The following is a 26463-nucleotide window of genomic DNA, read 5'->3' as shown; positions in this document are numbered from 1 at the left end:
TCTGGACAGATCATCTCTCTTTTTCTAACTGGTTTCCTTTCACAATAAAGGCTCAGTACATATCCAATCAAGGTCCTCCAATTAATAGTTACAGGGTGGGCAGAAATGCAAAGACAGTATATTAGTTGCAAGGAACTTAGAAGCAGTAAAAGTTACATTTTGCTTTAGAAGTCATTATCTTTTGCCATATGGAAGGCCAATTCTGTTTTTTTTGTTTACTTCTCTGGTTTTGATACTGACCTACATTCCCAGCCCTTTGTTAATTTTTATTTTTGAGACAGGGTCTCGGCTAAGCTGTGTAAGGCCTTGGTACATTGCTGAGGCTGGCTTCAAGCTTGTGATCCTCCTGCCTCGGCGTCCCGAGTTGCTGATATTATGGGGTGGGCCACAGCTCCAGGTCCAATTTTGTTTTCCAAGTTCACATATCTATTAACAATGGATGAAAATTTTTTTTCCCCAAATACTAATGCCAATATTAGGAGTTGCATGTTTGAGAAGTTAATATTCTTGGCTCAGTTGCGTTTTGAGTTATTTCATTGAAAATAAATAAAGTCAATGGGTGAAATCCATTCAAGCTATCGATTTCATGCTCATTATTTAACTTTTCTTTGTATCTACAATCTATTTTATGAGCCTCGATTCTCAGAAGAGTTATCATTATCTTTCCCTACGGCATTTCTCGTCCCAAAACCTTTCCTTGTTTTAGTTGTCTTTGGCATTTTTCTTTCTTGGTATCTTAAGCGCAGTAAATGTTCAATCAGTAACATAAACCTAAAACATCTCAAACCAAGATAACCAATTACCTAACCCGATGTGTTTCTCAGGCCTCTCAAGAAATGCACTGTAATGGAGTCCTTGACCTTGATCAGCTTACAAAGGTGAAAGATGTGGTAGAGACAACAAGATCTCTACAAAGAGAAGGGGGGAGACTAACATGTTCCGAAATAATCAGAGCTAACTTTTGGGTGGGGCTGGGTTTTGAATTATGTCAGGATTCGCTTTATTATCCAAAGACCAAGGAAAAAGTATTTGCCCCTGTCACCCGGCATGCCCCTTATATCATTGACACTGCTGAAGAAATATTAATGAAATGTATACAACACCAAAGTTCAGGTTTTACATGGGACATGTACTTGACAATGAGACTGTTTCTCCTTGGGTCAAATGCTTCTATCCTGGGTGACTGCAGCTTGAGATGAGGTTCTATCAATGGTAAAGGGATTTCTTTGTAAATGGCAAAGATTTCTAGGTGAATCTGGCCATACTTTGGGCTCTTGATTGCATCATGTTTTAAAGCATTAAAAAACCTTGCAAAGAACCTATAGAGTAAGTCTGTGATTTTAATTACTCTACCCTAAAGGCAGATCTTCAGGTTAAGTGTAGTATCCAATGATGTTACATTAAATAATTACATTAGTACAAAGCAAAATAATAATAGTAAAATCATTTTATTTTGTCCCCAAGAAGTGGCTTAATAGAACAGAAGTAAGGGGGACCACAGGGTCGACTTGGCTGGATTAGAGGAAGGACAGTAGGAACCCTGTTTTGTTACGTAGTTTTGTCCTTGGCTCTGTGCCAAAACCGGTCATTGAAATTTGGTTTCTTTCTTCTGGAACTGAGATTAACAATGTGCATCTATCAGATAACATCTAAGTATTCTGAAAAATTGCTAATAAAAAGATGGCAAGAGAGTACGCAACAAGTCCTACTTAGCTTTACCAGAAAACCCTAAATAGCATGCATAATGAAAATCTGTATTATCCCACATGGGAACTTTCATTTTAAGGGGGAGAGAAGATAGAACTAAGGTACCTACTCCTTATCAGGCAATGAACTAAATGTTTTATATATTAGATATTAGTTATTTAATCAAATAAGCTACCTTTTTTTTTTTTTGGTACCAGGGATTGAACCAGCCAGGGGTGCTTTACCATCAAGGTACATTCCCAAACCCTTTGTATTTTTAAAGACAGGGTCTTGCTGAATTGCTTAGAGCCTCGATAAGTAGCTAAGGCTGGCCTCCAACTTGCAATCCTCCTGCCTCAGCCTCCAAAGTTGCTGGAATTATAGGCATAAGCCACAGTGCCTGGCTCAAATATTTTTTTTTAAGCACTTCTAGCCAATAAGTCTTTTGAAGGTTCAAATAAATACTGGAAGTATCAAAAGGTAAGCAGACTTGCAGAAGAACCCAAGGATTTGGAAAATCCACAAATAAATGGTGACAAAATTAATATGTGAATAACATTCAGTTAATGACATTCAAACCAATGGAAGAACATTCTACCCATAACTTAATCATAGAGAATTCAAAACATATCTGTACCTGGCTCGTTGTGTACACAGCATTGTTTGTTTTCACTGGCATTGGTTTTAGAATAATTTTCAACACACACTATCCTTCTGTTTTCATTTGCTAAACATATTCCAGCCCCTGACCTCAGGAGTTCGCTGTGGTACAGGAGGAGACCCTCTTGGTAATAATGAGTTAACAAGGACTTATTAGAGACCTATTCTGTGCTAGGAAATGAGACCGAGACATGAGATTCTGCCCCAGTGACTATATAATTTGGCTGAAAAAAAAAATGTATGAAACAGAAGATAAGAGCAACTGTCTCTTAATTCAGGGTTCAACTGTGTGACAGAGGCCACCAAGGCAAGAGGATTTTATTCTCCCATTTAGTAAGTGTTAATGAGCGCGCTGTTCACCCTGCAGTGGTCCATGGCAGCTGGAAGGTTTCCGTGGATGAACAAAGACCCCTGCTTCCCTGGGGTTAATGTCCCAGAGGGATGAGGCGGACCATGAACAATAAACACAACCAACCCACCAACGACGAGGTATCCTAGACCAGGACGGATGCTTTCGAGATGGGATCTTGGAGAACAGACAGGGGGAGGGCCGTGGGGAGGATGGAGCAGTCAAGGTAGTTGTCAATGGAGGGTAAGACACGGCCAGACTGGGGGAATCAGTCAAGAGGGTGTCAGAGGAAGCGGGTCGCGGACAGGAACAAGGGCTGGAGTAGAGGCATGGAGGCAGGTTCACCTTGGGATGCTGGAGGACTAGCTAAGAGGCCGATGCAGCTGCAGCAGAATAAAGAGGAGCTGGGGGTGGGGCGGGACAGAAGACGAGAGGGGGATCAGAGAGGTTGTCTAGGGAGGGACAGGGGACAGGGGACAGGGCAGATTTCTTATGTATAAAATGGAGCCACTGCAGGGTATTGAGTGGAGTGACAGATCTGACTCTTTAACATGATCCCTCTGGACGGCAGGTGTTGGGAGACAAGGGCGGACGCAGAAAAACCTGTCAGGGGACTGGCGTCCAGGCAAGAGGCGGTGGCTTGGATCAGGCTGGTGGCCGCCAAGGAGGTAGAAGAGACAGAATAGTCACATTATCAGTTCAGAGGAGATGAGAGCAACGAATAACAATGCATTCAGAGCAGGCGTGTGTGTGTGTGTGTGTGTGTGTGTGTGTGTGTGTGTGTGTGTGTGGTGTAGAGGTTTACTTAAACCTGACCTTGAATGACAGGGAGGATTTGAAAAGATGGAGGAATCAGGAGAGGCATTTTAGGACGCAGTGTGCTTAGAGGCAAGGATAAGAATGGCTTGTTCTGAGGACAAAGAGATTAGCTCGAACAGAGCAGGGCAGGCCAGTCCCCGGGGGGGGGGGGTGTTGGTGGGAAATAAAGTAAAATACAGAAGGTGGGGGTCAATTATGAAGGAGAGAGCCACAAAAACCAGGCGAAAGTGTCTAGACGTCACAATGTTTACTATGAGGCCTGGTAAATAGTAGGTGCTCAATAAATATTAGAAGACTGATAAAGGGAGGTTTTATAGCACTGCTTATCTGCTCATCTGGATTGGACAGCAGAGTGTGTCTCATTTGGAAGGTCGAGGGGAGGAGGGCTGATTCACACGTGGATAATTGACAGCTGACTGTTTCAAATCTCCTTCATCACGTTAACCACCAGGTGCCATTCACCACTTGTGGGAACCTCAAATCTTGTGTTGGCAATCTCTTGCTCCAATAAAAATTTCCCGGGTCTAAAACGCCCTGTGCTCCAATAGCCATGTGATCCTAAATCTGAGGTTATAAGGGCTGGATTGCCGCTACCATCAGTTACAGGTGTAATTTTGATGTCTCGAAATTAGTGACAGGTGCAAAACCGCATTTGCAGAAAGAAAAAAAAAGAGGAGAGAAACAGAAAAGAAAAAGTAACGTTGCTGAAGTTTATAGAAACTTAGTTCTATTCAAATGAGTCCAATTCATTATCACATATATTTTCACCAACCGGAGGAGATGGATATGGGGCATGGACTGGACAACCCCTTAGCGTGCATTTGAAGTGTGTCCACAGGAAGCTACAGGAGCAGCTTTGGGACAGTTCTGTTGCTCTAAGACAGTGAAGAAATTCACTTTGTTCATATTTTGACAGATCCAAGGAGTATGTGCCTAAGAAAGAACCAGGGTGAGGTGTGAATTTCCCCTGGGGTGATTTCTCCAGGTTGAAGATGCAATTGACAATGCTCACAAAAACAGCATCTGTCACACCATCTCTATGAGAGCTATAAAAATCGTTTTCATTTAAAGACTCATGTTTTACAGCGCAATTAACACTTTCAATGGATGACTACTGCCCAGGACTTTCTAAGGCCAGGTTGTGTGATAAGGTCTAAAAAAATAATCCTGTGTTATCTTGTATTCGTCTGACGTAACTGCCATTTCTTTCAACTGCTTCTTATACTACAATTCATAATTTTGGGGGAAAGTATCAGAGAAATGACAGTTATTTTTTTGTTTTTTGTTTTTTTGAAAAACAGGGAGGAGATTCTTAGTGTAGAAATCTACTGAATCCTGAAGTTCAAGAAAGAACTTGAAAGTTAAATCAAGAAGTTAAATCAAGAAATAAATGATAAAATTAGAGGCACACTAATTAAAAAAAAAAGGTTAATATGGGCAAGAGTAAAATGAATTTTTTTTTTTTTAAGAGAGAGTGAGAGAGGAGAGGAGAGAGAGAGAGAGAGAGAGAGAGAGAGAGAGAATTTTTTTAATATTTATTTTTTAGTTCTCGGCGGACACAACATCTTTGTTGGTATGTGGTGCTGAGGATCGAACCCGGGCTGCACGCATGCCAGGCATGGCGCACTACCGCTTGAGCCACATCCCCAGCCCGTAAAATGAATTTTTTAAAAACCTTGATTTTTTTTTTTATTTTCTGGTTTTGGAGATGGAACCCTGAGCCTTGTGGACGCTGGGCGAGTCCTCTGCCACTGAGCTGCAATCCCAGTCCTCTGACGGGTCATTTCAGGGGAGATTATGAAATTCAGAGCTTAAATCTTTCCTGGACTGCCTCTTCACGTATAGAGACGATTAAAACTCAAGACAGTTTTCCCACGTGTCTGAGAAGAAAACATGCAATCGTTGCTCGCACTTAAGCCCCCAGAATGATTTCAACCTTTGGCAAGTCAATTTCTTCAGAGACAAATGTTAATAAAACAAATCAGGGCTGGGAGGATAGCTCAGTGGTGGAGCGTTTGCCTTGGCACACCGACTCATTTTGGTTTGATGAGGACAGCTCTGTTTTTCCATATTCTGTAAAAGACTTTAAATTTATTTGATTCTCCAGAGCGATTAAGGCGACTACAATAAAAATCCATATAGGACGTTAGATCTGCTTTTGCAAATATTCTATCGCTCGGTCTTCACGATAATCCTAATGTCGTTTCTGTTAAAACATGTGGACACAGAGGGACCAGAGAGGAAAAAGGACTTGGTCGTGTTCAAGCAGCTTGTCTGGCCCAAATGGGATTGGTCCTTACATTTCCAAGTACAGCATGGGTCCCTCTGAACTTCTGAAAAGAGGCACATTTGGGTCCACTGTCTAGATGTTTCTGAGTGGCCTGGAGTCATGCAGACACAGTTTAAGTATCCTTCAATAAAAACGGCGTGCAATCAATCACTCGCTCCTATCTCGGGAGAGAGACTCGTTTCGGAGGATTGACGATTGCAGCATTTATCATGTCTCTGAGGCATATTTGCATTGCTCAATTCCCTCCAAAGGACAAGTGTGTCATCATCTCTCGATGCTCTGGTGCAACAGCTTAAAATGATAGAATTCACACAGGACCAAGTCTGGCACTGGAAGCGGGAGGCACAGTGAGCCTGAGCTTGTGGAAGCTTCCCTTGGATCTTGGCAATTTCTTCTGGTGGAAATGGTTTCGGAGCCAGCGTGGGGTTACTTGGGGTTGCTCGCAGAGCTCTTGGTGAACAAAGAGAGGGGAGTAACCCTAAAGGGGCCGGAGGAAGTAGGGGGCCTTGGAAAAACTGTGGCAGTCCCCTCTGAGCATCGTGGAGATCTTAATTCTTGTGGATAAGACAAATATAACTGGACCTCTGGGTCATTCACAGTAAAAGTGTCACTTCTCCTTCAGTAGCAGTTCCCAGCGCCCCGCAAACCCACAATTCCTTTTGCTCCATGGCGCGGAAGAAGGAGCTCCGAATTCCACCCAAGCCAAGTCCACAAGCTTCATGCACGGTGACCTCAGATAACCGATGATCCGATACCCGATTTATTTTCAAGTTTATCTCCTTGGCAGGAGCAGGATATTTGGTGATCGTTCAGAAAACGCAACAGAAGTAACCGACGTAGGCTCTCGAAATTTTAACAGAAAAAAACACTTCTGAATAAGTGGTAGAAGCCACGGAAGACAAGAATTAAATAGCTGATGTAAAATGTTTTATCCTGCTAATAATTCTATTTTGTTTTGTTTTGAAGGGAAGTGGGGGGGGTGTCTTTGCTGTGTTTCTCAGGCTGTTCCCAAACTCTTGGGCTCAAGGGATCCTTCCACCTCACCCTTCTGAGTAGCTGGGACCTCTGGTGCACTCCACAGTGCCCGGCAAATAATTCTGCACCATGTTGATTAAGAAGAAAAGTGCTGGATTTTTTTTTTTTTACTTTTAAAAATTGTTGATATTTATTTATTTATTTATTTATTTATTTATTTATTTATTTGTATGTGTTGCTGAGAATCGAACCCAGTGCCTCACACATGCCAAGCAAGTGCTCTACCACTGAGCCACACCCCAACCCCATGGGCCCCAGGCCCAGCCCCAGCCCCATGGATTATTCTTTTGGAGGGATTTGAGACTCAAAGAATATTATGCTCAGGGCATAAAAACAGAGATTAGCACAGAATGAAAACTAGCTGGAATCACATAATCACCCCTTGCCACAAACAGGACTTGCGCCCCCGGTCAAGCTAAAATATTTATTGCGCTGCATTCTAAACATATTCTTCCCAAAGAGACAAAACTATCAAATTTTGACTCAGAACTGTGACTTCACAACACATCCAGGACATTCTGCCCTGAGGCAGGCTAAAATGAATCACTAAAGGAAGATAGCAATAATTTTTATGGCTTACAGAAAAATAGAAGAAGGCTTTTTAATAGAATGTCATGGAACTAAAATCCTATTTAAGAGCCTCAGATGACAGAAATGAATCAAATGAGTGGGCTGGAGGGACCGTCACTGGTAGAGCACAAGGGGCCCCGAGTTCTGGCTCCAATACCACAAACACACACACACACACACACACACACACAAACTCATAATAAAATAAAATACTACTTCAGGAGACTTTTTTTTCCCCCTCAATTCTTAAAAAAGTTCCATTTTTTTTTAAAAAAATTGTGATCCCTATGTTCAGGCTTCTAGAAAAATCACAAGATTAAGAAGCCATCCATGTCAACCATGAAGTGACTTTCATTTGAATGCTTCAGCACTTATACTGTAAAACATGAATCCCCCTAGTTAGTACCGTCTGTTTTCACATGCACTCTGTGAGAAGAGAAAGAGGGAACAAATAGAAATACAGAAATAAATACGAAACAATGCAAAACAGAACAGACTGTCCTGAGAAACTCCAGTAGAAGGAGCTAGACAAATGAAGAACTTAACCTTTAGCAAGAGCCAAGAAAGAAAGGTTGAAAAACTACATTTCGGGGCTGGGGATGTGGCTCAAGCGGTAGCGCGCTCGCCTGGCATGCGTGCGGCCCGGGTTCGATCCTCAGCACCACATACCAACAAAGATGTTGTGTCCGCCGAGAACTAAAAAATAAATATTAAAAAATTCTCTCTCTCTCTGGCTCTCTCACTCTCTCTTTAAAAAAAAAAAAAAGAAAGAAAAACTACGTTTCTGTTTGAATTGGACAAATTTGAATAGAAGTCACAGTTAATCATTGACTTGGCATGCATTTAACCTGTTAGGGGCCTCATTTTCTTGATGCATAAAATGAGATGCTTAAGAGAAGATCTCCTTTGAGGTACCCACTATCTTTTTTTTTTTTTTTCCTCCAATACATTTGCCACCAGGCTAGGAAGCATCGTAAGAAATCTAAAGCAGAATAGAACTTGTTCCTACACTCCGGGAGCTTGCAATCTTTATCTTTAGGGGAGATAAAACGTACACACAGATACCTAGATTTCAAAGTCGAACTGAGAAATGATGAAAGGACGTTAAGAGGGATAAAAATGCCCCAAGAAGGATCAAAAACTGCTGTTAGATGCATCTGAAGTCCAAGATCAAAAGGGCAAAGAGTGACCCTTTCAGTATTCTAGTAAGCTAAGTAGGAAACGCATGTAAATTCAGGAAATAAAAATGAATAGGGTTGTTTTGGGGTATAAATATACTTTTAATACTTAAAATCCAGGAAACAAGAGCCCCACACAGATATAAAATGCAGACTAGGCTAGGAGTCTGTGTGGAGGCTTGGAATCCATTCTTAAGTGAACCCTACAGTAGCAAACTCCGCATTAAAACACCGGAGAATACACACAAGAGGATCAGAATAAGGATAAAATGGAAAACAGATAACCTGCGCAATTTTGTCCTTACGCAAGTGCCCAAAGCAAATGCCCAAAGCATCCCCAGCCACCGCACCTGGAATCGCCTTTACCTTGTGAGGTGCTTGCGGACAGTGAACCGGTGAAGGAATCGCCCTCTGGGTCAACAGGAGGATCTCCCAGAGTCTCACCCATAACCGTGTGGAATGGGGATGAGCCCTCATTCACACTGATGTTGGGTCTGTTTCTTGCAAGAGATCAATCCATTAAAGGGAAAAGGCTTGTGATGGTAGGAGTGTGTGAATACCACCACCGAGTCAAGACGTTAGTCTCTGAATATTTGGGAGAGGTCGGAATAAACACAGAAAGGACCGGCTGGCACCGTCCTGTGAGAGGGCCAGCTGTGACAGAATGTTGTGTCATAATGTTTGCTGCTTTGGCAAGACTTGGTACATTACAAGGAAAACATTGCCACACTGTCTCGCCAGTGACCCACACATTCTGTGTCTTGAGAGGGGCACGAACCATTCTGTATCAGAGCGGGGATCATTTCAGGATTTGATCGATTTTTTAAAATTTCAATAAGTGGGTTGGGGCTGGGGATCCGCGGTAGAGCGCTCGCCTAGCACGTGCGAGGCACTGGGTTCGATCCTCAGCACCACGTAAAAATAAATAAATAAAGTAAAGGCATGTGTCCAACAACAACTAAAAAAAAAAAAAATCTAAAAAAATTGCAATAAAACGCACATCTATCACTTCTTAGTGGAAAACTTCAAAATCTCTGGGTTATGAAATAGCAGAGAAACTTATTTGGGTAAAGTTTCTTTTAGGTGTCCCTCCTTGGTTGAATCTCAATTATCTGAAGAATATTTTGGATCTCAAGTGTGTGTGTGTGTGTGTGTGTGTGTGTGTGTGAGAGAGAGAGAGAGAGAGAGAGAGAGAGAGAGAGAGAGAGAGAGAGGGCGTATTCCTCCCCTCTACCCCAAATGATATTAGCTTCAGATATGCTTTTGTAATTTTTTTTTTTGTACCAGGGATTGAATTTAAGGATCCTAAACCACCAAGCCACATCCTTTTTTTTTTTTTTTTTAAAGTTTAGAGACAGGGTCTCACTAAATTGCTGAGGCTGGCCTTGAACTTGCCATCCTCCTAACTCAGCCTCCTGAGTTGCTAGGATTATCCACGTGTGCCACCACGCCCGGCTCATATTTTAAATTCTGCTACCAGCATGCTACCCCAAAGTTACATGTCTAAGTTATTTAGTTGACTGTTTTACAAAATCCAATGTGACAGCAACTACTACCCAAATTCTATGAAAACTATAAACGGCCGAGAGACGGAGGGCCTGATATGGTTTTTATTTTCTATGTTAGGGTTTGCTTTTTTAAAAAAAGTTAAAGTTTATCCAGCCATAGCCACTTCAGTCATGTTTCAACGGTCGATGGTTCAACGATAAATGCTATGTCATAATGAAAAAACTAGATTCCTTCTGAAAAGAATAATGCATTACCAGAAGAAGAAGAAGAAGAAGAAGAAGAAGAAGAAGAAGAAGAAGAAGAAGAAAAAAAGACTGGCCCTGTTAAGTTGGCGAGGAATTGTGGTCAGTTTTGTAATCAGGAAAAAGCTGGCTTCTTGCTCAAGGCCTTTGCCCTTTTTGGCAAGGATAAACATGAACCGTGCCAAACTGCTAATGTGGGAGCAGGTCTTGTCATAGAGACGGCCTAGTGGAACTGCAGTGAGCTGTGGGTGTTAAAAGGTGCCCCCACAGAGGGCAGTATATCCGATGGCAATAATTCTCTGAATTACACTCATCCTGATATTCCCCAAGTGGAATAACCATATATCTGGTTAATCTGGGTTGAGTAACTACTTATTCTTCAAGGGGACTAGTGTAAGTTTCCCTGTCAATCATGGAGCAATAGCTCGATGGGAAAACGCTTAGCCGGTCTGAAGAGCACACAATGAAGTAGAGAGTTGGGCAATTACATCATTACTTTAAGCCCCCAAAGCCCTGAACTAATGTAATTCAAGTTAAAGCAAGTTTCTCGACAGTCCAAATGATGGGGGTAATTATCACTCTGGAGGATTAGTTTTTATCTACATTGACTTTGAATCCTCCATAAGAGTTTCTCCTTCCCTCTCCATGTTTGGAAATTTACTTATATACCAAATTAATCCAGACACGAGGCTGTCTTTCTTACAGATGTGATGTAATCTAAGTAAGGTTCTCGGTGGAATTTGAGACAGACCAAAAAATCATTTACAAAGGCCAAGAATACACTTCTTTCTAACAGAACAGAACAAAAATGGAAGTCCCACTCTGCCTATAGATAACTACCATTCAATGTCCCAGGATGTATTTGAGACTAAAGAGCAAATGGCAGCCTTATTTCCTAAGAAGTGGCAATATCTCACTTCATTCCCTAATGTCACCTCATTTCTGCCTTCATATTCCAGACTCTTTTTTTTTTTTTTTTTTATACTAGGAATTGAACCCAGGGTGCTCTACTACTGAGTTATATCCCTAGTCCTTTTTTTTTTTTTTTTTTTAATTTGGAGACAGGGTTTTGCTAAGTTGCTGAGGCTTGCCTCGAATTTTCGATCCTCCTTCCTCAGCCTCCCGAGTTGCTGAGATTATGGGTGGCAGGCAACACCACACCCGGCTTTTCAACTTTTTAAAGTGATTAGGGCTAGGAGTATAGTTCAGTGGTAGAGCGTGTGGTTAGCATGCACAAGGCTGTGAGATCAGTCCCCAGCACCAAAAGAAAAAAGGAAGAGTTTTATTAAAATATTCTGAAGATCGTGTTGGGTATGGAGGATCACAATATTGGCAGAAGGATCCCATTAGAGAGTGAATGTTAATAAAATGAGAAATGAGAAAAGTACATTCTCCAAGTTAAACAGCCAAATGGGGATATATCCCATTTGGCACTGGAACTAGAATCTAGGTTTGCAGGACTCCCACGCCCAAGCCAGTCTACTATTGGCCTTGCCGTCTTCTACTCTGACAAGGGTATACATCGCCTCTTTTAATAAATCAGGCACAACAAGGATAGAGTGAGAGGTCACTTAAGGGGAAAGTCTGTTAACTCTTTCAAGGGACATTAAAGAGTGCCTGTGTTTGCTCACACCTGTACTCCCAGTGGGATGGGGAGGCTGAGGCAGGAGGATCTTGAGTTCAAAGCCAGCCTTAGCAACTCAGCGAGACCCTTTCAATTCTCAATAAGAGTTTCTCCTTCCCTCTCCATGTTTGGAAATACATAAAATATATTAAAAAAAAGGCTGTGGATGTGGCTCAGTGGTTAAGCACCCCTGGGTTCAATCCCCAGTATAAACAAAAGTGGGGGGCCTATGTTATTCCTTTTCCACTGCCAATGGTCATGGTGGGCAACCCCTCCGTGCCTGTCTTCCCCTTGTTCCCACACCCCTGGAAGAAGATGTAGCTCGCTTGTGCCACATAATTCTCTGTGGGCATCTTTGTTTCTCAGGCCAAGAGCATTGCCTGGTTCTCAGGTTGCATTGTGGTCTCTGTGACTATTTGGGCGACACCCCGATCCAGTCTTTTCAAACGTTCTTTAAGGAATGAATTTCTCTGCCTCCTGTTATTTCTCTTCTCTCTTTTTCTTCTCAGAGGCCAATCAATTTGCCAACCTCCTGGGGAGGCAGGCCTTCCTCCTAAGTCTCTAGCAGTTCTGTGCTGCGGTTACTCAACCATTGAAGTCATTGCTAATAGTTAATTATTCCCTCACACCCGGATCGGCTAACACACTGGCCATACTCGGGCATTCCTTCCTGCCCTGGGCCAGACTGTTACTCACTTGAAAGCAAAAATTAAAAAAAAAAAAAAATTCTCTCTTATTTGTTGTGTTGCATTCATTTGTGAGCTCAGCATTTATTGACAATAGGTGGCAAGCCTTGAACTAGGGGCTGCGAATACAGTGGTGTTATTTTACAGAGTGTGGAAACAGCTGACACACAAAATCGACACTCTTGATCAGCGTGGAGGCTGGCATTCAGCAGGCTCCAGACACACTGTTTACACTCCTGACAGCCCTTACCAGCCAGGCAACACATCCGACATGGCGAGGTCCTCATGACATAGCTGTACGGCGTGGATTGTTTGATCCTATTTTACGTTACTGATAACCTTTTGTCCTACCACACGGAAGTGGAGGTCACTTCAGAAATAACTTGCCCCCGTGGACGTTAAAGCGGATGAAAATGCAATCGAGCAGATGACACTGTTATTCTTTTATGCACCTGTTCTGTCCCCAGATACTGAAGACAGTTTCAGTTTACAGCCGGGCATCCGCCTGCTCATTGGTCAGATATTCACCAAACACCTACTAAGGGCCAGGTGTTATTCTAGGCCTCGCAGATAAACACACCGAGAGGCTGAGGATCCTCCTCAATCGTTCACCTGTAACTGCATTGACCAAAGTTACCCCAACAGACCTAGGGGAGGTATCTTTCAGTTCAGTTAGCTTTGAAGGTCACCTGGCCTGCGCTGGCATCAGAAATAATATATTTGTATCTTGATAAAGAGAAATAAACTGAAAAGAATAATATATTTGCTTAAATGAAATCATTTCTATCATCGGATGGTACATGATCACAAGAAAATTCATAATGGTTCTGACGTGCTCGTGAATGTCCCTGTCCTTCCAGGTCTTCACACTATTCCCCAGTGTACCACTCTGCAAAATGTCAAAATCAGAAGGATGTGGTACTGAAATAGGCCAAAGAGCGGAGGGTGCATTACGCCACAGTATAAACTCTGGGAGCCTCAGATCTTGCCTAGGGTACCCCCGAATGAGGGATGAGCACCTTTCATCTCGATAGAGGAGCCGCTCCGTGTACCTCTTGTAGGGGAGGCCCCTTCAAGGGTCATCCTTGGTCACTTTACAGAGTGAGGGGACGGTCGAAGAACACCTCTCTCCTGCGCTGTACACAGAATGAACTTGACTCCTGCCGAGGCTTTGTGCGAGGGCGAGGAGGAGAGGGGCCTCTCTCCTGGGACCGGGGAGACACTGGGCTGGGAACGTCGGTGGGTGTAACACTGTAGCTTCAGCACCACGAAGAATGAGAATGAAGGATGATTATAAAAGGAAGAGAGGGAAAGCCCACTTCATGCTCTCCCCGTTTGTGACACTTGAAAAAAAAAAAATGGACAGTTTGGTATCCGAGAAGGCGACGTGTGTGACGTTACTTTATGAAGAATGTTATTCTTTTATGCACCTGTTCTGTGCATAAAATATGCCTTGGCCAGAAGAATGTAAACATTACTCAACTAAAACACTTCCAAAATCTTAGCACATTTGGGAAAACACAATGAGACATAAAAATTGTGAATGGTTCAATAGCAAAAAGGAAGAAAAGATCTAAACGCCTGAAGTTAAAATCACAATATTCCATCTATGAAGTCATTTTTAGCGTTACTCACTGTTAGAATGATTTATAAAGAATCTTCCTATAATGCAGATTTTTTTGGGGGGGGGTATACTAAGGACTGAACCCAGAGGCTCTTTATCTCTGAGTTACATCCCCAGCCCTTTTTATTTTTTATTTTGAGATAGGATCTCACTAAGTTGCTTAGGGTCTTGCTAAGTTGACAAGGCTGGCCTTGAACTTGCGATCCTCCTGCCTCAGCCTTCCCAGTTGCTGGGGTTACAGGCGTGCACCATCAAGCCTGGCTCAGAATATTAAATATATTTTACATTACCTTAGTCTTAAAGGTTAATGAGAACCTTGCCTTTTTTTTGACTTGGAATTTATCCTCTAGACTGAACTTGGATTTCCAAACTTGCTCTGATTGGTTTCTTTTGGGTCAAACAGGCTCTGGTAGCATTGGTATAGAATAGTAGGTATAGATTTTTTTTTTTCTTCTGCCATAACTTCATTTAAAAATTGGCTTCACTGAAATATATAAGGGCTGCTAACCCTGACGTCAGCTCCTGAGAGCCCGGCAGCACCCCGACAGCTCCCTCCTCTTGGTATCCCCAGAGCCTAGCACAGTACCTGGTTGGCACTAAAATCTTGTTTATTGGTCTTGTTGATGGTAAGAGTGGCGAAAGAAGAGCTCATTGCTACATCTGTGTCACATGCATCATTCAAGGAGGAGCTTAAAAGAGACCTAATCAACTGATAACAGCATCAATTTTCTTCTTGTTCCAACAAGACTTCATTTTCCCTGTAAGGCCCCAAAGCAACCACCAGCATGTCACCCTAAGCCACCTTCTACCCTCACCCAGGACAGCTGCCTTCTCCCAGCACAAGTGCAGTTGGCTTGGAACCTTATCTCCAAGGGGCGGTTGCATCAGCTCAGGGTTTCTTCATAGTCACGAAGGAGACAGCAGGGGAGGACTGTGCCAAGGGGACTCATGCCTTTGAGAAGAACAAATAATCCTGTATCCTAGATGCAAATTCTACCCTAGCCATCACCACCAGCCATATATTCCCATTGACAGAGGAGACGTTTGCATCCATCTGCCTCGTTTCTTTTTTTGAAAGGCAGAATCCATTCTTCTTTTGTCAAAAATTGTGATTCTGCCAGGTGCAGTGGCGCACACCTGTCATCCCAGCAACTCGGGAGGCTGAGGTGGGAGGATCACAAGTTGGAGGCCAGCCTCAGCAAACAAACAAAAAGGGCTGGGGATGAAGTTCAGTGATAAATCACCCCTGGGTTCAAAAAACAAAAACAAAAAACAATTCCAAGCAAACTGTAATTTTGTTAAGAACTACATTATTTTGATTTAAAATAAAAACAATAAAATGATGCTAACTTGAAGCCTACACTCCAGCAGATGTACATGTAATATTTTAAAAAGTGTTTAACACTGAAGCAGTGAAAAAGAACACTGACATTGAGCCAGAAAGGAGAGGTTGTAAGTTCTAATCTGGTCTCCGCCACCAATTCTCAGCTCCTTGGATCTATATCTCTCATCTCTAGAGTAAGAAGGCCTCTTTACAAAAGAGCAAAATCTTTAAGGTCTCTTTGTTGCTGTTGTTTTGTGGTACTGAGGACTGAACCCAGGGGCATTCTATCACCAAAGTATATCATCAGCCCTTTTTTCATTTTATATTTTGAGACAGGGTCTCACTAAACTGTTGAAGCTGGCCTCCAACTTGTGATCCTCCTGCCTCAGCCTCCCAAGTAGCTGGGATTCCAGGCATGTGCCACTATGCCTGGCTTCTTTCTCTTTGGGTTCTAATGTTAAGATATTGAATAATGTCAGAAGTTGGTTTATTTGTAGCTTAATGGAAATGCTATATATTGTGTTCTTATTCATGTTCTAATGCAGAGAGACTATGTCCTTGTCATACCCAATAACAAAGGGACATTATATAAGGCACTTTCATGTGGAAAAATAATGTCCAATAGTAAACGAAAAGCCTTGAAAAGGAAAACCACTGAACTTTTTCTTTTTTCCTTCAAAAGTTAACTTTTGTAATACCTGAAAAAGAGCCTAACCTGTCTAACCACTTTCTAGGGATCAACTAAACGCTTTTCAAATTACTGCACCTTTGAACCAAAGACGTACTGCCTGAGCGATGTTAACGTGTCTTTGCAAGTAACATCTGAAATTCTCCAGTAATTGGGTTTTCTTGCATGATAAAATACCACAAGCCATATTATCGACTGACGTGTACACATGTTGTGGGAAATCCTAACCCTCTAAGGCACGCATCTTTTGTCAGACTTCAGATTTTATCAATTAAATTTTGGAGATTATTTACATGGACATTTCTTAAGTAACACCGTCTCACGGGTGAACCATACTAGGAATCCCCAGATGCCACAGCAAACTAGGAGACAGGGAATGGCAGGTTTCATTTACGTAAAAGAAGCAATTTATAGCCAGGCGTGGTGGTACAAGCGACTTGGGAGGCTGAGGCAGGAGGATTGCAACTTGCAGGCCAGCCTCAGCAACTTAGCAAGGCCCTGTCTCCAAATTAAAAGGGTTGAGGGGCTGGGGTTACTGTAGCTCAGCGGTAGAGCGCTTGCCTAGCACGTGGGAGGCCCTGGGTTCGATCCTCAGCACCACGTTAAAGATAAATAAATAAAATAAAGGTATTGTGTCCATCTACAACTAGAAAATTATTATTATTATTATTATTTTTTTTTAAGAAAAGGGTTGGGGATGTAGCTCAGTGGTAGAGCACCTCTAGGTTCAATACACGGTACCAAGGGGGAAAGCAATTTACCAATGTCATGATTGCATTGAAGAAAATATGAGGCTACTGACATCCCATGACTCACAAAGAGTACCAGGGAGATTAATACGATCATATTGTAATTTCTCATATGTGGTCAATGGGTTCCAAAGGAATGAAATGATTTGCCCAAGGCATTACCAAGATAATTAGTGGCAGAGTTTGAACCTGATTCGCAGTTCAAAGCTCCAAACTGTTCAGATCAATGTTGGGACCCATTATCCTTAATGGCAGCAATCACGGAAGAAGCCTATCAGCAAGGAAGCATTCAAACTGCCGCGAAGTGATTCAGGTAATGTGGACAAATGACCCATGCAAATGCCATAGTTCATCACAGAGTCTGGATACAAAGTAAGCACTCAATAGTGTCGTGGTAATTAAAATTCGATGATATTGGAACAGCGATTCAGGAATTCACTTTGCTGACTAATGTCCTCATTTCATACATTCTGCATGAGTCACCCCAGTATTCTGGGGTTCTCCCGATACCAACAGAGGTTTTTTTTTTTCCCTTCCTAATGACAGTTCCTTGCTTTTATGAAAATAATCAAGATTACCATGCGAAAAGGGTAATATCACTCTAACCCCCCCCAAAAAAAAGTACCTTTGAGCTGAACAGTGTTTTATATCATTTGAAACTCAAAACCTTGCTGGGTGGTCATTCGAAGCAGAAAAGAAAATAATAGCAATTGTTGGAAGAGGACTTCAACATGGAACCTGGGGTTGGGCCTGTAGCTCAGTGGTAGAGCACTTACTTAGCATGTACAAGGCCCTGGGTCAAAACCTGGCGATAATGTTTGGCTCTAGAGCTTTCCTTATTTGTCTTTAGTTGGTTTAATATAGTCAGACCTGGGTTTGAGTGGGAGATCTACCATTTAAAAACCCTATTTACGTGGATAGGCTCACTGGTGAACTTCTATAATCCCAGTAACTTGGGAGGCTGAGGCAGGAGGATCATGAGTTTGAGGCCAGCCTCAGCAATTTAGCAAGGCCCTCAGCAGCTCAGTAAGATTCCCATCTCAAAATTTTAAAAATTAAAAAAACAAAAATAAAGAACTAGGGATGTAGCTCAATGGTAAAGCACACCTGGGTTTAATCAACAGTACCAAAAGAAACAAACAAAATATTTTCACTTTGAAGAGGCCACTTTATCTTGCTAAGACTCTTGTATCTCATCTGATAGAGGAGCTTTGAGAATTAGAGATGATTTATGTAAATCAGTGCCTGGAACAGAGTAGGTGCTCAAATTACACTAATTATGAATTCTTATAATCAAAACCTTAAATCTTATACATGATGTCTGATTAATAAAATAGTAAGAGCAGCCACCAAGCAACAATCTTAAAGGAGCTACTTAAAAAATGTTCCGGAAAAAAAAAACACCGTATACAGAGTATGGACAAAACCTAAAATCAGTGCGTAATGAACTGAATTTTGATGACAATTAAATAATAAGCCATATAGAATATATTTTTATAACTACTTTTCAATTAAGGTTCATCAAACAGTTAATAGTATATTAGATCAATTACCTAAAAGCTTGTCTCTTTAATCTTCATTAGATACAACACTATAAATTCTCTCCCAATCTAGGACTCTCCATTCAAATTTATAGAAATTTTTTTTGTGTGTATGTGTGTAGTGCTGGGGATTGAACCCAGGGCCTCACACATGCTAGGCAAGCACATTTACCTCTGAGATTTTTTTTTTTTTTACTATTTATTTATTTATAGTTGTAGATGGACAGCATGCCTTTATTCTATTTGTTTATTTTTATATAGTGCTGAGGATAGAACCCAGTGCCTCACATGTGCCAGGCAAGTGCTCCACCACTGAGCTACAGCCCCAGTCCCCACCTCTGAGTCTCTCTCTCTTTTTTTAAATTTGTTTTGAGATAGGGCCTCCCTACATGGTCAAGGCTGGCCTCCAACTCCTGATCCTCATGCCTCAGCCTCCTGAATCACTGGGATTACATAGTGTGAGCCACGATGCCCAGCTGGTGAAAACCATTGGTGAAAACAAGAAGAGTGAAAAAGATATAAAGCAGCTCTTAAGATTTGGATTCCATATTTACTGAGCGACTACTCTGTCAGGTGCTGTGCTCAATGTCCTAAGACACAAAAACCTTGCTTAGACTTCATAAAAACTCTTTTGAGTTTGAAAGGAAACATACTTGGAAGCCAGTGAGGCCAGTTTGTGATTAGATGATGAACAATGAGGCACCAAGCAAAGCATTTCAGTATCACATAACCAGGACTAGAACAAAGAGGAAGGCTGAGCTTCGGTTCTCAAACCCTTTTCCTACTTTTTAGTAAAGAGGAACAAGATACAAACAAATCACTCTGCTATAAGTAGGTGACCTGAGAGAAGGGTAAAGAATAATCACTGCCACTGAAGTCCTGTTTTGGTGTCAACTACATGCACGCCACATACTGTAGTACTGGCCACTGGTTTTCATTCTCTCTACTCTTCACCGCCGGGTGGACTGCATATTTCAGGGAAATCACACAGCTTTAATTCCTGAAGGCAGCTCTCTTGGATAGAGATACCAGCTGAGTGATAAAATCAGGAACACTTCCTTTTGGAAATTCAAAGTGTGGATTCAGGAAAAGACAACTTTATTAAAACTTGCTGAGGCTGGCCTCAAACTCATGGTCCTCCTGCCTCAGCCTCCCAAGAAAAGAGTCTAATCGCTAATGAAACCAAATACCTTAGAATGCCAAAGAAGCATATCTAAAGGAAACAAGAACTCAAGTCCAGAGGTAGGACATTCTTGCTAACTGGCCCAACACAGTTCCTTCAAGGAAGACTAAAGGTTTAACTTCATCTCTTTTATTTAAAAAAAAAAAAATTTGATGTCTTCAATACCACACTTTCTTGGTTAGGCCTGTCTGTTTCCTCTATTCATTGAATGTTCACATCATACAACACACACCTAAGTTTCATTCCTGGCCAGGGAAGCAGCTGCTTCTTCACCGTTTGATCAAACTACATAAAATCCACTTTTCCACCATTGGTCTATTTCTTCTGTGGATGGGTGGCCAAGTCCAGCCGGGATCCAGGCAGGCTCCCTGGCCAGCTGTTGAGAATGTTTTCTCAGTTACTTCTAACATTTTTATTTAACCTTCAGTCTTTTTTTGTTTTGTTTTGTTTTTTTCCTCTGACAGTTACAAGCAATACCCATGCTCCTGGTTCTTCAGATATCTAATCTGTTTTCTTTTTGTTGTCTGTTCACAACTGCCAACCAACCCCTAAGTGATATCATGAATGCTTCATTTTTACCTAGAAATTTCCATTAAGAGAGTTTTCAATTTTTTTTTGCAAGTGGTTATTATTCCTAAATGATGCAGGATAGTTAGAATACAAACTTGGGTTCTTTCGAAGTTGTGGCTTTGGGAAGAGAGTCTAGGACCCTGGGCAGGTTTGTGGGCTAATTAAACCCCAGGCCAGCCGCTCAGCTTGCTCCTCATACCCATGCAGAAGAGACCCCAAGCCCGAGGAAGATGTTATGTTTTTATATTTCCAAAAAGGAGCTCCATTTTAATAAACTTTTCATCTGAAGCATTTAGAAACATTTTTAACTGAAGCAAAGATTAAAACAGGAAGACAGACAAGAAATAACTTTTGCAATTCTCCAAATAAGGGGACTTCCCTCCCACCCACCCACCTACTCCCCACAAAATTAAAATAAAATTGAGCCTTCACTCAGTCCTCCTTCTAATTATGTTTTTCTTTGTTATCTATTGCACACTTTCAGATGAAGCGCTCAAAATGCCTACAGTAACTCTGGGCAGATTGACAAGTATCCTACACATTGAAATGAGACGGGGTGGGCAGGAGGCCAGATTGCTTAACTGTGACTTTGGAATCCTTGGAGGTGGACCAGCCAAAATCTCTTCGGAGCTCCAAAGCCAGGCGCAGAGCCCCGAGAAAACAATGGGCCGGGTTCTCCCACAGGAGATGATTCCCATTGTATGGGCCATTGTTTCCCTCGTGTACCGCCTGAAGGTGAAGTGTACCGTGCTGTGCTGTGTGGGAGACCTTCCGTAAGGGAGGGACAGACGATGAGAACGTAGCCTCTGGGAGATTCTCGAATGATATGCCGATCGATCGGTTCAGCGGGGAACTTTCAGACAGACTTTCTGGGAACAGTGTACCCCAGAGCCCTACGCATCAAGGTCAAGAAAGTTTGGGGACCAAGAGTTCACGGGACCATCCATGTGCCGGGCTATAGGAAGGGGCCTTGAAGACAGAATTGGGAAGGGGATAGACAGAAATGGTAGGAGGGGACTGTCATAGGTACAGGGAAAGCTAGAGCACATTCACTCATAACTTCCTCTTCATGGAGAGCTGGGGAAACTGAGGCACAGAGGTGTTCTTCATTTACAGAAGGGGAAACTAAGGCACAATAAGGTTCAGTGACGGGCCCACAGCCTTGTCCAAGGTGATTACAGAGTGAGTGACCCAGTCAAAGTTAGACCCATTCCCTGGTTCCACTAAAATAGTCATTTTCTGTTTCAACTCAGGCTCCTTGCTATGCGCTGGGGGGAGGCGGATATCTAGCAGATAAATATTCTCAGGAAGTCCTATGGCTCTTTATCAAAAGCCCTTTTCTCAACAGCTTTATTGGGGTGTATTTTACATTTCACAAGGTTGACCATGTCAAATGTGTAATTCAATGGACTGCGGTATAGTTACCTAGTTTTGCAGCCAATATCCTGAGTCAGTCTTGGGACACGTTCATCTGGTAAGATCTCTGATGCTCATTTACATCCAATCCTGGTGCTTCACCCCCCCCCACCCCCGAAGCCCCCCAGCCCAGGAGACCACTGATCTACTTTTCTGTGTCTAGAGCTCTTCTGCTTTCACTGGACGCCGCACACAAGTGGAATCACAGATCACAGGGTTCCACGAGCGTGGTTTTCTTGCACTTTATGTCTTCGGGGTTTATCCACACTGTAGCGTGTGCGAGGAGCTCACTGGTTCTTACCGTTGAACTGTCTAGACAAAGCCATGTATGGACACAGCATATTTTGTATATCCTTGCAGTTGATGGACAGGTAGATTCTAATTTTTGACAAAGTTTTTAATTCTCTGTATTTTTTTTTTTTTATGCTGGGGATTGAAGCCCAGGGCTCCGTGCATACTATGCATGCAATCAACCACTGAGCTATAACCCCAATGCGATGTCTTTAATTTTGCTTTTGCTTTAATGAAATAGAAATATGTATTTGGGGGCTGGGGTGGTGGCTCAGTGGTAGGGCACTTGCCTGGCATGTGCGAGGCCCTGGGTTCGATCCTCAGCACTGCATAATCAATAAGTAAAATAAAAGATCCATTCACAATTAAAAAATATTTTTTTTTTTAAAAAAAGAAATATACCTGGATGATTTTATAACCAAACACTGGTGAAAGCAGTTTTCAGTACTACGGTTTATTTTCGTGATTTCCCTGTGCCCAGCAGTGCCACTCCAGCTACCCACGATTGGTAAGGACAAAGGTAGCCATTTCGTACGTGAATGATTCACGTGAGTCAACCAGAGGCCACAGGAGATCCAGGAATGCTGTAGAAAGGCACGTTTCACAGCGGAGTTCGGAAAAGAGAAAGGTCTAGGGAAAGTCTATACAGTTTTAAGAAGAATCCCCATCTTCTTTTCTATATTTTTGTGGCGGCTGGGGATTGAACCCGGGGCCTGGTGCATGCTGGGCAAGGGAAGTACCGTGGAGCAACATCCCCAGCTTCTGGGAAAACTTAATCAAATATACGTGGCGCTGAGTAGCAGAAAGTGCCAAACCCCAGGAAGCACGTGTGACAGCAGTGGCTTCCACTTGGCACTTTTCCTTTGAATGTGAAGGGTCTTGTAACTTGTCATCTTTTAATTTTTCTGGTTGTGCAGATGTTTAAGAGTAATGTAAAGAATTTATGGCTGATTTTGTGCAAATTTAAGTTGAATTACGATAGAAATGAGGTGAACACTGAGAAATCATTAAGAAAAAAACTTCTGGGGGGCAGCTGGGGTAGGGGTTCAGTGGTAGAGCACTTGCCTAGCAGGCGTGAGGCATTGGGTTTGATCCTCAGCACCACATAAAGATGAATAATAAAAATATTCTGTCCAATTGTAATGCAAAAATAAATAAATAAATATTACCCCCCCAAATTCTATCTATAACTACAAAAAAAATTTAAAAAGAAAAGAAAAAAACTTCCCTTGACATCTGTATTGTACTTGAGTGTTACTTAAATATAGCTGTAAAACTGAAACTGACTTCAGAAACCTTCCTATACCCTCTCATTTTATTAATTTAGAAAAAATAGGCTAGTGCAAAATCCCACAGCCAGTTAGGTGACAAGAGTTCAGTTTAAGACACGGTCCTGGTCCTCGAGTGTTGTGACTGCGAAACATTTATTCCAAATTGTGTCCTCTTGGCCTATGGAGGCTTTCGGCATTTTGTAGACAGGACGTCCCTGAAACTGAGACAGATTCATCTTCTAAACTGTATTTTTTTCTATCAATGATTGACGGTCAATCATAATCCCAACCTTTTACTGAGGACCTAAGATCTGCAACTTAGTGCTGGAGCAGGGAGGAGGAAAGACATTTTAGCTAACTTTAAGAGACAGAATGGGATAAGGCAAAGAAGTGGGAAAAAAATCAAACAAACAGCAACAACAACACACACACACACACACACACACACACACACACGGCCTTCGGTTCTGCTACGAACTTGGTTTATAAACTTACACCAGTTGCAACGGCTCTGGTCTCGATTTCCCTGTTTTTCAAGCAGAGATAGGGGAAGGAGAGTAGATTAGAAGGCATCTAACATTTGCTTTGAGCTTTTCTCTTCAGTAAATTTAAATTCTGAAGGGCTCCTCTATTATTAACTCTTGTGCCTAAAGAGAATCAGCCTAACTTTTGAATAGGCTTATTACTCCTGCCATCTGCGCATGTGCATGCATGTCCTCCCCCACGTGCCCATCTTATTGCTCACTATTTCCTAATGTGACTTAAGTTCTATTCAAAAGAATTTATCCACTCATTTCTAGATGCCTATGGTAGATAGATGTGCCTGTGGTATATACAGTAGGTGCTCAATAAATGTTGAGCGGCTGCGTTAATGGATGAATAAATGTATACAGTCCTATTTTCCGCCATCCAATGGGACTCATTTCTGGTTTTCTTGTCTGCGTTAGGCTATAATGCTTAATGATATATGTTTTTCTTGGTTATCACAAAGTAAATGCTCAGTGAATGCCAATTCATTAGTTCTTACCCCTTAATAATTCATTGCATAGAGTCCACACCCCATAGTTTAGACCTAATTTGTTTCATCCTTATTTTTATTTCCTAGGTTAAGTCCTTTGAAAACAGGTGAGAATATGGACGCCTTTTGCTTCACTGACAATTCTAAATATGGCGTTAGTTAGGTATTAAAGATTTGATTGACTGATTTTTAAATTCCAAATGAATAAGACACTGTAGGTTTAAAGGCTTCTAGGAAAGTAGCTGGCCCCAAACTTAAATGTTCATAAGAAGCTCGATCCCCTTGTTTTATTTTCAGAAGATGGTTTTCTTTCTTTGGAAAATGTTCTTACCCACACCTAAAAAATACCATTCACAATCTTCTTCTCCCTTGCTTTTCTTTTTACAGCTAAATAATCAATTGCTCATAATTAGTTCTTTAGATTTGATTCCATTTTTTGGTGCTTGAAACTTTGAGTATGATCAAGTCCCTGAGCTATATATAGAAAAAGCCTTGGATTGTAAAGGGGCAGAGGTTCTAACTCAGGATCTCCTGGTGCCAGGGTCTCTGGGCAAGTCACTGGACGCTTCTAGGCTTCCATTTCCCCATGTGCAGAAAGGGAAGTAGTACCTGCTCTGCCTTAGATGGGTATTATTCGCATTAAACATGTTACCTAAAACTTCATGTTTTAAAGCTCTATGCCGCCAGGCTCCTGGTGCATTCTTATAATCCCACTACTAGGGAGGATGAGGCAGGAGGACCACTTGAGCCCAAGAGTTTGGGAAAGTTATAACGACAATTTTTTGGTTGGAGGAGCGCTGGGGACTGAACCTAAGGTCTTACTCATGGGTGTCACCGAGCACCGGCCAAGCCCAGGGGATTGGGGCCAGCCTGGTCAGCACAGTGAGACCCTTTTCCAAAACAAAACAGAAAAAAAAAAAAACCTCTATGCAAATAATTAGCTTCTCCTATTGTTACCAGAACATTAAAAACATCTTCCTCAAGGTTATAATTTAAGCACTTCATTGAATAAATGTTAAAATACACAGATATGGGCTGGGGTAAAGCTCAGTGGTAGATCATTTGCCTAGCTTGCACAGGCCCTGGGTTTGATCCCCAATACTGCAAAAAATAAATACAAAATAAGAGAAAATACGCTGTGTGTGTGTGTGTGTGTGTGTGTGTGTGTGTGTTTAAAAGTAGAAAGGAATTATATCACAATGCTAACTTTTCTCTCTGTGATGGAATGATCCTTCTTTAGTGGGTATTTTTCTGTACACTCTGCAATGGTAGCGATTGCTCTTATACTTGCTAAAAGTTACTTTAAATGAAATATAAATGCTGTGCCACAGTTGATTATTAAACATAACAGCTATAAATCCGGAGGACTCTGTGGAGGGAAAACACATCCACAATAAGCTTACTTCTATGGCTGACAAAATTAAATTTCAGAGTAGATTACTAAGCAAAGTGGCAGGGATGTTTAGCTAAGCTTTTTCAAAAGAAAAGCAGAGTTATCTAGAATAATGTAAACCTTTCCATTTTTCTAAAGAACCATTATCTCCCATCTTTTTTTTTTTCTCTGAAGTGTTTTTATTAGACATCAGCATCACTAGTCCTCAAAGAGCACCAAGAGGTGAAACACTACATGGAAAACCTCAGACAGGAAGCTTAACGGTAGGACTGCATCAAAGATACCACAAGCTCCTGACCAGGTTATTATCCTTCATCTCCCCCTAACTTCCCAAGAGCAACCACCAAACTGGTGTATCTTGTGAGGCTCAGGATGTGTTCATAAATATGTATCAGTTTGTGGCTCAACCTTAATCTTATTGCTGAGAATTTCTTTTTTTTTTTTTTTTTTGAGGTGGGGTCTCACCGTGTTGCCCAGGCTGGCCTCCAACTCAAGCGATCCTCCTTTCTCAGCCTCTACGGTAGTGGGACTAATGGCTCACACCGCTACCCTCCTGGCTTCTTTGTTACTGAGAATTCTGATTAGTAGCTTTCTGGTTACTGTACTTCTCCTCCTGAATATCATTGTCCTCTGTAATACATTCTCGTCATTCCCAATCCTTTGCCCTGCAGATTAACGTCTCTGAGATGAAGGGATTAAATTAAGATGACCCGGTATTTTTTATCACCCAAATAGGGATATATTTGA

At 41.9% G+C, this 26463-nt stretch overlaps 1 protein-coding gene across 2 annotated transcripts in view; it reads right to left on the bottom strand.

Annotated features, from left to right (window-relative positions):
* Positions 1-26463, bottom strand: part of Pparg (peroxisome proliferator activated receptor gamma) — a 139198-nt gene that overhangs the window by 65203 nt on the left and 47532 nt on the right. Inside the window, exon 1 of one of the 2 annotated variants that reach the window (XM_026383015.2) lies at positions 8954-9093. The exons of the other annotated variant lie outside the window; for it this stretch is intronic. Within the exon in view, the coding sequence (XP_026238800.1) occupies positions 8954-9035 (82 nt within the window). The 5' untranslated portion in view covers positions 9036-9093. Of the gene's footprint in view, positions 1-8953; positions 9094-26463 lie in introns of those variants that run through there. 2 annotated transcript variants of the gene reach the window in all.

Source organism: Urocitellus parryii, chromosome 16 (genome assembly GCF_045843805.1).
Source record: "Urocitellus parryii isolate mUroPar1 chromosome 16, mUroPar1.hap1, whole genome shotgun sequence".
Classification (NCBI taxonomy): domain Eukaryota; kingdom Metazoa; phylum Chordata; class Mammalia; order Rodentia; family Sciuridae; genus Urocitellus; species Urocitellus parryii.
This window is presented reverse-complemented; position numbering and strand designations above follow the sequence as displayed.